The sequence below is a fragment of the Strix uralensis genome, chromosome Z (genome assembly GCF_047716275.1).
Source record: "Strix uralensis isolate ZFMK-TIS-50842 chromosome Z, bStrUra1, whole genome shotgun sequence".
Taxonomy (NCBI): Eukaryota; Metazoa; Chordata; class Aves; order Strigiformes; family Strigidae; genus Strix; species Strix uralensis.
Window position 1 is genome coordinate 88,944,793 of NC_134012.1, and position 12,091 is coordinate 88,956,883.

The 12,091-nt window shown below is 39.3% G+C and overlaps 1 protein-coding gene across 1 annotated transcript in view; it reads left to right on the forward strand.

The window, feature by feature from the left end:
* Positions 1–12,091, forward strand: part of ADAMTS12 (ADAM metallopeptidase with thrombospondin type 1 motif 12) — a 172,552-nt gene that overhangs the window by 4,105 nt on the left and 156,356 nt on the right. Inside the window, exon 2 of the mRNA XM_074855397.1 lies at positions 940–1,301. Coding sequence (XP_074711498.1) covers positions 940–1,301 — 362 coding nt within the window. The remainder of the gene's footprint in view (positions 1–939; positions 1,302–12,091) is intronic.

The window sequence follows — 12,091 nt, forward strand, 5'->3', positions numbered from 1 at the left end:
TTAGTGAATGAGATGTAATCGCTTCATGTATAAGTGGCTGGGACTTTGGGAATGAAGAACAGCCCTGGGGAAAGAGGAACTGAAATTACATGTATCCTCACAATTTCTTTTTGATGGAGTATGTTCAGACTGATTTCTTGGGCTGAAGTCAAGTCTGCCAGCAGAAGATAGCCTTAGGGTTTGAGGTCTTAGGGACTGTGTTTTACGTGGATTTATATTATTTACTTGGGACTTTCGAGTTTTACACTAATTTAAAAAAAAATAAAATTAAGAACAGGTGCTGTTTGTTCTGTATCATAGCAGGAGACAAGAATGCCAGTAACACTTTCTTCTCCTGCTAGGTCCTGACAAGTGGTAAGATTTCCAATCCTATTCTGTTGGGAACCCCTTATACCAAAGGGGACTGTTACTTTATTCCCCTTCAAACTTTTCTTTAAAATTCCCTCGTGTGCTGCAACATCTGCTAAAGCTGATGCTACTGAGGTTCTATTGCTGTAGCTGATCAAGCCCATTAGTAGCGTTCTCTTCACCAACGTGTATTTGTAAGTCTTTGTCTCCTGCTTCATGTGGTTAGCTTTCTGGAAGTGTGTGGATGATCTCTCTGTGATCAGACCATCGTGAGCTGGGGGCCTGGGACAGAGTTCCCAGCTCTTGTGGTATTGGGAGGGAGGGTGTGTGTGACAGTCAATCCTTTATATGAGTGATGACAAAATATTTGAAAAGAAGAATGTTCAGCTTCTAAATTGAGTGTTATAATAGGAGAGTAGAAAGCGCAAATGAGGATTGTATTGTACAGTGGTCTGTGCACTGCCTGCCATTGTGTTGGTAGGATGGTGTAGTGAACTGCAGTTACTTTTGAGTTTCCCTTTAAATCATGTGAGATCTGAACAGGCTAGCACTCACCCTAGTTTTGCTTCTTTTTCTCCCCCCTCCTCTCAGAGCAATTTATCAAGACATTGCCAGAATACCACGTGGTTCATCCAGCAAGAGTAGATGCAAGCGGGCGTTTTCTTTCTTTTAATTTACACCATCACATCTCAAGCACGAGGAAGAAGAGAGATCTCAGCAAAAAGGAAAATGTGGTATATTACAAACTTAACCATGAGGAGGAGGATCTGTTTTTAAACCTGACTGTCCACATGGGATTTCTTTCCCGTAACTACGTAGTAGAAAGGAGACGTGGCAACCACACTAGTGCGAAGATTGCAACTCGCTCCGGACTTCCTTGTCATTTCAATGGCACAGTGTTGCAGCCAGGTTCTGGGAGTGGGACGGCGGCCATCAGCACTTGCAATGGCCTGGTAAGTGGTGTGACCTTTACTGGGGTTATGGGCTGATTTTAATGTCATTAGAACTGAACTAGAGCATTGGTATATGAATATGTTTGGTAAGAAACTGGATGAGCCAATCTGATACCTAACTGACATAATGCTCTGAAAGAATCAGTTTTTTTACTTTTTGCTAGATTTTTTTTCTGGTGGTTTGAACTGAACATCTCTATCATTCATACAGGTTGAAGGCATCCAAATACCCAGTCATTGCTTTGATCCCATTAGTAGTTGTAGTGCCTTTGCTATGCATCTGGATTATGAACTTCTATTTTAGTTTTCTCTAAAAGGAATGTAGCTCAGGTGCACTAAAACTGCTCTGCAAGTCGAATCAAATGATGGTAGGTTGGGAAAACTGGGAGATTTGGTTCAATATTGCACTGCCACTTCAGAAATCAATGGTAGGGTAGATGCAGCCTTAGCCAAAGCTTTATGTTAAAACCTGAACCTCTTCTAGGCATTCCTCATTCAGAAAGGTACTTATAAGGCTGGAGCCTGAAGTCTTACATTTTTCAATAGCCTATGATTCAGATGAAGACAAGGAGGTGGAAACCTTATTTTTGCTGTGCTGTTTCTTAGCACTATTGTAGCTTAGGTTCAGCCTTATCCTCCAGAAACAGGAATCTGTCTTGTCAGGGAGGGGAAGAAGAGACAAACTGCGTGAATGTGAAGGGGATGCTGTAGAGAGCTGTGTAAAATGGCAAATGTAATCTGTGAGAGGCAAAACGCAAAGGGTTTGTGGAGTATGCAGGCAGAGATGATGAAATGTGTGGAGCATGCATGTAATCTAGTGCCCTGATCCTTGAGTGACAAATGGTAGTATTTTAAAGTGCCTAGAGTAGTGCACTGATGCCTTTTAGCCAATGTGTCTCAGCCTGCAACAGGATAGGGACTGATGTTTCATTTTTGAGCCTGAACTCAACATCAGGGTGAGAGTCTGTAAAGTAGGTCTTTTCCCTCTCGAAGTGTGTTCCTTGCTGCTGAGCAGTATGAAGCTTTCAGAAGCTTTGGAAAATCAGTGGATTACAGAAGTATCCTGTCAATGTATGAAAAGTAACATGAACACAGCTCTGATGTAGATGGAATGGGAAACTTTGGAATCTTACACAAGTGCTGATAACACTTTTGGCACCATAGCTTGAGATCAGAAGCTTCAGTCCCACGGGCATGAAGATCAGGGATTTTCTAAGTGAATCTTCTAGTGGAGACCAATTTATCAAAACTTCTCTGAAATACATTATGATCATACAGGGTCAGTAGGGAAGAGGAGATACGATGATACAAGTAGTTCCTTTAGTTGGTTTGTTTTGTGCTTTACCAGAATCTCTTTGTTAGTTTTCATTAGGATGAGAACTTGAAAATGCGGTGCCGGGTCTTCATTAAGACTCCTGAAGTACTTAGTCTGCAACAAGTATTGAAACAAAATACTCAAATTACATCTTAAATTCAACTTGGTAATATCCTTCAAAGTGATCATTCATTTGGGTTACAAACTTTTTGAGGCTTACTTTGATTTGGAGGTTTTTGAAACAATGTTTGCTAGAATACAGGCTTGGGGATTCTTTCTTTTTGACAAAACACTTGTATCAAAAAAATACTGTTGTGGTTTGGTTTTCCCCCTTACCCCAAAATGAAACTCTGAAAATATGGAACCATAAAGTAATTCAGGTTGAAAGTGATCTCCGGGGAGGAACGTGATGGTTTTGATGTAATGATTTTTGAAGTCCAGAGGTCACTGCTCTGAAGAGATTGCAGTAAGGATTGTGTCTGAATCTCTTAATTCCTGAGTGCCACAAGCTGGGGAAAGGTGGTTTAGCTTGCCTTTCCCCTGAAAGTTTTTGAAAAGATCCAGTGTTGTATGAAAACATTTATTAATGAATAGTTTTGCCAGCATTGAGAAATGTAGTCTGGTTTTCAGGATAAAAACCTGATGTTTCTGAAACTGTTTGTGGTGGTCTGCTGCTTCCCTGAGCTAATGCTAAATTATTTCCATCCTGGAGATCCCCAGTTTTTTGCTCTTGAGCACCATGTCTATTTCTGCTTTTTTCCTTTTTCTGTGTTTTTTTTTTTTTTTCCTTCCAGGGATGTGTTCCGTTTCTCCTTTGAAAAGATGTTTTCTGTTTATTCTTACGGGGGAGGGAAGGAGAACTGAGAATAGGTAAACATGGAATTAGAGCAACTTGTTTGAGATACTAAAAACGTACCCCATGAGGAGAAATTGTAAGCTTGTTTACTGTAGGACATTAATTTTAAACTACTTCATAAAAGAGTTATATGAAATAATGAATTGCACAGGGCGAGTTGATAAGGATCCTTGGGGCTGAGACGGGAAGAAGAGGAAGACAACAAAACAGTGCAACTGAAAGGGGCCAACTTCCCAGAATATGCTTTGGCAGCAGTGGCTGCTTCACAGGTCCTCATCTGTGACAGCCTGGGTGAGTGTGTGCTTTGGCAAATGGGTGCCAATAAAACTCGGGTCCTCAGCCCACCAGTACAAGCTGATATGCTCAAGCCTTGTAACACAAGACCTGGTAAAAACCAATATCTTAGCCTTCAAATATGGGGAACAGGAATATTAGTGATGTTCCTTTCCTGATGCTGTTTTGGCTTGGCAGCTCAGGTACATTATAAAATGTTAAACATACTGTGCTTTTTTTGTTGAGATGGTGTTTATTAAGCTAAATGAGGCACCAGATTTAGCATGGTACTGAGTGACAGGAAAGTGTGTCATCTCTGAACTGCTCATTTTTGGCTTTCTTAATGATAGGAGCTGGTAAAAAAATTTGTAATACTGGAAAATACTGATTTGATTAAATAAATATGTTTTACTGGAATATCCCTTTTGTTGACATTTTTAGTGGGAAATGCTTGAAATATTGTTTTGTAATTTTGTCCAAGTAAATTGCTTAAGAATATGTGATCCTTTGCAACATTGCCCATCCCACCCCCTAAAAAATTAAAAATTTTAGCCTGAAGTGGGAGAAAATAAATCCTAAAGATGCCTGTGGGAGGGGAATCCTAGTTTTAGTCCTCTGTCTGGAATGACTTCTTCTCATGAGAAGTCTATTTGGTACATATTTAAAAGTTCTTGAATTTCCAGGATAATAGCAGTGTATAAGAACAAAGCAAAGATGTGTGGTGTAGATTTGTGTTCTGTCATAAAGATCATTCACACACAGCACTAAAAGTATAGAAAACCTAGCAATGGATTTCCATCTCCCTTGTGTTTTTACTTTGAAATATATTTCTGTTTCCATTGGCATTACATGGTCATCGTTCATGTAGCAAAGATACAACTCCTATTTGCTTTTATTCATGACACTCTTCAGAATCAAATTTCTTCTGCATAAATCACGTGCGTGGTGCTGAGAAGATGTGGTTTTCAGAGGGGCATCTGTTTGGCTAAATCATATTGACAAATGATTGAAAAAGAAAAGTGACACTTTGAAAATGTGGGAAACAGCTTTTTGCCATCAGTGCTTCTCCAAGTTCTCCAGTATGTTGCTTTTTCAGCTGAAATGTCATCATACTTAGGAATTGCATAATTTCCTTTGTTGTTTTGAAAATAAAGTATGCTGATGTCTTAGAAGATTCATTTTCCTATGTATTTATGTGTTCCCAAGTGACCTGCAAGGGGGATAACAGAGTGACAGATTTGAGATATAAGAATGCGGGGGACAGTCATTGTATGACATTGTTCTTTTTTAAAAATGTAAATATGTCTTTATTTTCAGAAATATATATGGAAACAAATAGCTAGTTTCATAAAGGGGTTTGGGCAGAATTGTACAAGAGGATAAAGAAAGCAAACTATCAGGAGTCTGGAGGAACTAAGTTGTAATTTCCAAATAATTTTTTTTCTAACACCTTGTGATATCTTCATTTCCCTTTCATGCTAAATAGGTCATGACCTTCTTAACAGGTTGAAGAACGTGATGCTGAAAGCTCTGTGTCTTCTCCTCTGGGTCAGTTGTCTATTTAAGTCTTTTGCATTTCTGGGTCTTGTAGAATAAATCATGAGACTGTTAACATGGGAAGAGTGGGGCAGACCTTTTGGAGGAGGAAACCCCAGAGAGGAAGTCACAACAGGAACACCAGAAATGGACCAAACTGTGGCATTTGGGAAGAGAACAGACATGAAATCTCTTAGATGGAGGAAAGTTTCCAAGAGGAATTAAAGGGAGAAAATAGTTTTGTTTTTGTCTCTCTCAGTGGAAATAATATTTAGATTTGCCTTGACAGGCTATTTAGGGCACACTTCTAATAATGCTTTATGTTTCCACAGTGCCTTTCCACAGAAGATTATAATAAACTTTTCCAAATACTAATGCCTTAATGCTCAGTTGTGTGTTAGTCCTGAGATCCCTTGTGTCACAGCAGTAGTGTCAGCTTGTCCCCTCAGTAGGGCTGTGAGGGAGCAAAGCTCACTGAAGTTGAATGAATACTCTAGGTTTATGCACGGAGTCCTATAGAGCTGGGAAGTGAATTTTTCTCCAATAGTCTATCCTCTTCATTAGGAACAAGGCCCTCTTTTATTCATCAGTAACACAGACATTGTTTATAGTATTTTTACATGAGAGAGCATTATTAAGGCTTTGTTTCCTTGACACTTGTTTACAGTGTAGAGCTGTCAATTGACAGTTGCTTTGGTAATACTTGTATCTTCAAAGGTTATATAGGCATTAGCATGGAAATGGCAGAAGAATGGAAGGATATTAGTATGGAAATTGAGAATGATCTGTACACATGTACCTGGTAAGCTCATAGCCATGCTGGGCCTTAGAGAGATCGTGCTTTGGCTGTCTCCAGCTGATCAGAGGGTTGCCTCTGTCTTGATGGGCACCAGCGTTTACAAGAAGTGCTGTTGTTGTCTGCTGCCCAGGCAACAGCAGTGCAGTACGAAGTCATGAAGCACTGTTTGTTTATTTATTCCCTCTCCCAAAATCCAGCTACTGCAGAGCATTGCTATTTCTTAGCAGTGACGGACATAGATACCAAAGGTGGTGGCTGCTCCATACCCTGGCAGTCTGTAGAAAACTGGGGCAAGTCTGCTGCCTGTGCCTAGGATTTTTGAAGGGTTTTCTTCCCCCCACCTTACCTCTGTGCCCAGCCACAGTCAGGGCAGCCCTCTGTGAACATTTAATTGGTGTCTGTATGACCATTTCTCTTTATATGGCAGCCGGTAGGAGATGCTCCAGGTGGGACCCTCTCTGGGCAAATCTGTTTCTGTCCTGACACATGTGGCAAGTTTATCACTGAAAAATGGAATGGTGGCTGAATTCTGCTCAAATGTAACCCTCCTCCTTATTACAGGATATCACCATTATATGAAGCTTAAGAATGAGCCCTGGTACTTACACAGGGTCATCTATATTCTTAATCTGGTCCACTCAATGTAGCATAAAATCCACCAATAGCATTTTATCTGTTGCAGACTTACTTCAGTTTTGGGGAATTCAGCATGATCTCTGTTCTCACGCTAACTAGAAGCTTGCTGACTCACGTTATCCTCTTACGATCTGTCCCAGGTTGAACAGTTCTATGCAGGTACTGTAACAGTACTTCAGTGGTAGTGTATGCCCTATGAAAGTGGTCTAATACTGCTGTTTTGACTTTCCTTTCCTATGGATATGGAAAGCCTGCATCTGATGTCAGGCTACTCTGTTTTGCTTAGATGAGGTTTAGGGATAAAGGAATCTTTACTTCACAACAGTTTAATAATATTTTGTTCTGAAGTAATGGAAGAATAAAATACATTGCTAAATTTATAATAGGGATTTTTATCTGCTTCTGTATCTCCCAGTTTGTGATGTTGGTTGGTTATTAGCAATTTGTTTGTTAATCTGTTGTTAAAGGTGGTTACTGGAGTTCTGCAAAGCTGCTGTTCTACACAATTCATTCCTATAGCCCAGAAAAATGACCAAGTCTTTCTATTCCCTTGTGGTATACCTGTGACCAGCAAAATTGCTTCTCTTCAAATGGAAATGTTTTTTGATCATCCTAAGTGGCTAAGTATGTGGCAGTGCAAAAATACACTTAGGGAAAGGGGAGGTGTAACCTTTTCTTCAGTTGCACTTGTGACCATCCGAAACTGGATCCAGCACTTATCCCTGACATGGAATTGTAGAGCCCCAGAACACATTTGGACACACATGCTGTTTTGGTGGCTCTTACTTTAAGAGATGAATTGAAGTGTATTCCTGTAGTGCCACATCAAAGAAATTGGAGCAAGGCTACCTGGGGACAAATACCCAAGTTCTTCTTCAGGGTCTCTTCCTCTTCACTTATCTCTCCTTGCTTTCTATAAGAGAGTCTCTCACATCTTTGCCATTCCCATACCATATAGTACTTGGCGGGTCTTGCTTGTGGTTCAAAGTATGGCAGATGGCCCTATCTGCCTGTTGTGTCTTATTTAGATGTCAGTGACATCTCCATGGCAGTCTCCTTTGGTTTGTCCAGCTAGCGATAATCTGCTGCAACCAAAATGTAGGAATAAGGTGTTTGGAGAATGCCAGGCATGAAAGCAAGCTGCCAGCCTTTTTCTTGGGGGTGGGAATTGCTCCATGGTTGGATATAACGAAGCTTCCAAAGTCTCTGTGTTGTGCTTCGGCTTGTTCTGGCACGTGTGAAGAAGGGAAGACCTGCTAAGTAACCCTGTTGTCTATCTGCTATATGTTTCTTCTCTCAGGCAGTAGTATGGAAAGTGCTCCAAGTAGAAAAATTTACACTGAAAGTAAATACAGTGTTCACTGTGCATCTGTTTTATGTTGTGCTTGGTTTGCCTGTTTTCTCCATATGATAATAAATATCTGGATATTCTTCTTGCTTGACTAGTGTTGTGGTTGTGTTGTATGATTTTGGTTTGGGGTTTTTTTGAAGAGGATGCAAAGATAGGATATGCGGTGGTGGCTTTTTTTTGATTTTTTTTTTTCCCCAACAGATTCATCATTCAAACTTTGACTAGTATTTGCTGCAGTACTTTAACATCCATCCCTTTTCTTTGTGTTTCAACTTCAACTATCCATCTGCCAGCTCCCTTCCCCCAGTCTTTTGTCTGCAAAAATACTCTAATTGACAGGTCAACTGAATCTCATCAGTGATCTCAATACATGAGAATCTGGCTGTGACTGTGGCTCCTGGTCTTGGCCTTGTCACCTTTAACCAATATGAAGCTGTTAGCCTAGAAGCTGGGTATGGCTGGAGTTTTTATAATGTAGTTATATTTCTGTGGAACAGTCTCTGATGGGGCAGGTTAAAATAAGGGTTAGTCAGTATGAGCTGATTTTAATGGAGTACTCAGGATTAGAATGCTCCTTTAAGATAAATATTTTTTGAGAATATGAAAGACAAGACTTTTTTTATATAGTTTTAAGAAATCTACTGTATTACTGAAATCTGTACCTACTTACTTGCTAATTAGGAATATTGTTAGTGTACAGAGCTGTCAGTCATATTTCCAGTTTCCATGAGTCTTTTTAATGAATCTTCTATGTATGTGTGTGTGTATTTTTTTTCTTTTTTTCTGAAAGTCTGCACTCATGATTTAATGAGTGTGGTGTTCTTTATAAAAACTCTCTTGTTTACTGAGGGAAAACTGTGGGATTGTGACTTCAGTCTAAAGGTTCAGAACCCAGAAGTAAAAAATATACATAACAACTATTTTGCCTTGATTCTTAATGTGAGGTTTGTAAGATTGTTCTTTGTTTCTTCTAGTATCTTTGTAAGTTGTTGGCCAAATTCAGCCCAATCTGAAAGAGAAATGGAGGTATCAAAGCCATTAAGTTCATATGAATTTTGCAGGTAAAGGTGGGAACTTTTGATCAGTTAAATGATGAATGAACACATGCAGGTTGATCAGTGGCTCAGCACAACTGTAAGTTGTTACTGAGCAGGGTGCAGTGCTACCCATGGCCTAGCTGATGGTGGGGAGCGGTAGAGGATTCAGGAGAGTTTGGAGAAAATTACTTTAAGTGAGGAAATGGAGCACATGTGAGATGCAAATCTGTAGGGAAACAAGGTTTTGATAGTTCTGCTGTTCATAGAATTTTTTTTTTTCATTAATCCATTTTTGTGATTCTGAAAGGAAGAGTCCAGCTTGGAAATAAATAGAATTGTTTGCACTGGTTTGTTAACAATGTGCTGTACCTGCTGCCCATCACAGCACATACTTTGTATGTAATCATTAATAATGAGCAGAAGAGAGGGAAAGAACTGAAGCTTTCCTACGTACCCAGTCAGTGGTGCATATAATGTGACATTAATAGGGACAAATCTTGCAAATTGCATGTCTTATTTTCTAGCTGTTCAAAAAAAGAAAAGTACCAAGAAAAGTCTGTCTTGCTCCTGCTCTGAGCAGACAAATGTTGGCAGGATGTTAGATGGTGAACAGCAATGGGTGATGTAAACAACAGACCCAAATAGTCTGTGTCTACTGCTTGCACTTAGAGGATAGATGGGCTAGTGGTACTTGCACAGCAGCTGTGTGAGCCTGCCTTCTGGCACCAGCTGAAAGCCAGCAGCCTGAAGATCAGGTCCTGCCTCTTCTATTCTCTTTGTCTGTCAGAGAGGAGCAGCTGCAGTCCCAGACCAGCGTCAATATCAGTGCGCAGTTCTATATACACATATATCAGGCAAACACACATATGCAAGTCTCTCTATATATGTAGCTCTGTCACTGCAGAACAGTTGTGCTGCAACTAAAGCTCTTGGTTTAAGATGCATGCTTTGTGCTGAGAAGGCTTCTGTGCTGTTGTATATATTGGGTATTACCAAGCCGTGGCCAAATACATTGGATTTTTCCAGAAACTGGTGCTTAACAATGGACTTTCCCAACCCATTTGTAAATTGCAACAGAATTTAATTATTTAGTAATTTAGGTAGGGATATTTATGTGCTTTATATACACACTGGCTCCAGGGTGTGCTCTGGAGAAAGACTCATCTGAAATCGCAAGCTTTAAAAATAAATAAGTAAATAAGTAGTCATAAAAAGAGCTGGCTGTCTTGGCTAAACAGTGCCTATGTTTAAATACATCCATTGTGCATTCCAATTCTTATGGCAAATAGCAAGTCCTTAATAAACTGCTTAGGCTTGTTGATGCATGGAAATGCCAAGATCTAAATCCACTGTGGGTATAACTCACAGTAAAGGCTCATGCAGACACTGGTTTTGATTTGAAGTTTTCTTTTGTTCAAATTCCACTCTTTTTCCATACTAAAATATATATCTTTGAAACAAAGATGATTCTAAATGCTCAGCCCAAATTTTAATATCTGGTTTTTTGGATCCAATGTTAACTCTATCTGCTTCCTTATCTAGAACAGTCATGGACCAAATCTAGTCAAAATCATAAAAATGGAGACTGTGGATAGGGTGAATGTCTGTTTTATCCAGAATGCTCAGTCCAACAATGACTAAGTAACTATCTAGGGAAGAGTAAGAACAGGGCAGTAGGACATCTCCCCTTTGTTCATCCTTTCTTCTATTTTCAGCTCAGATCAAATTTCTTGATACGGGTATGTTTTATTTGCTAAGAATCTATTAATGAATTAGTCTTTCGCATGCTTTCTTGTCTCCCTTGAGTCACGTGGGTCTAGAAACATCAATCTTTACTATAAATTATAACACTTAAAAATGGATTTGGATGTGTCTTCTTTTGTTTTTCACTAGCTTTTTATCGGCTTGGTTTGATGCTTCCTGAAGCTATTGTCTTGGAAGAGAAAACTAACACTTTGTGTTTGAGATGCTTTACTCAGTGACACAGTGTATTGTTCATTTTTTTTTGTTTCTTGGTAATTCCAAACACTTGACACGCCTTTTTGGACAGCTGTTGAGATGGGCTTGTTGCATAGTTCCAGTTTTTTTTCCATGTAAGTGGGTGCTCAGGTTCCTGTTTCTGCACAGTAGCAGGTAGGTCAGAGCCCATCATTTTTAATAAACAAAGGTTGGGAGTACTTCTCTGCTGCCTCTTCCCCTTCACTATGCCATGCTTCATTAATTTTCATTAACCTACAGTGAATTACATCTACCTCCTTCTTGTCCAGCTGCTCAGGCTCAGGAGAGTTTTCTGAAGTTCATCAGTTGTCCTTTGTGCTTACTCTCCTGAATAACTTGTAGCTGTGTAATATCCTGCATAACAGACTCTAAACTAATTTTTAATGCAAAATGTAAACACAAGGAAAGTTGCCATGAAGAAAAACGTTCCTTATGTTCTTTTGCAACACTGTTAACATGACCGTAGCTCTGGAGCTTGATGCAACTTAATAGTTCAAGCAAATGTTTGTCTTCGTTTTTGGTACCTGTGGTTTTAGCCTTCATTTTCTATTCTATATTTTCTCCAAGTTTGAGTTTATTAAACAGATAAATCAAGATCTAGTCAGGTCCACTGTCTTTATGATTAGATCAAATCAGATGAAGCAAATAATGGATTAGGTATTGGGGGACAAAGCATGTTTGATTTTGGCAAAAACCCAATTGCTATATAATTTGTTTTCTTATTTTCAGAATCTCTCTTTTAAGAATTAACATGCATCTGTGTTAACAAGTGAAATAGAAATAATTTGCAGCACTATAAATATCCTTCGTGGATACTTAAGGAGCTGGAATGACATTGTACGTAGTGTTTCACTCATACTGACCATTACACTTTAGTTCATGTGTACCACTTGAGAAAAATGTCTCTGCCAAAAAGTATACTATGAATAATTACTTTCAGTAACTTCAGATCAACTACATTTCGTTTGGAGAGTTTTATCACCAAACAG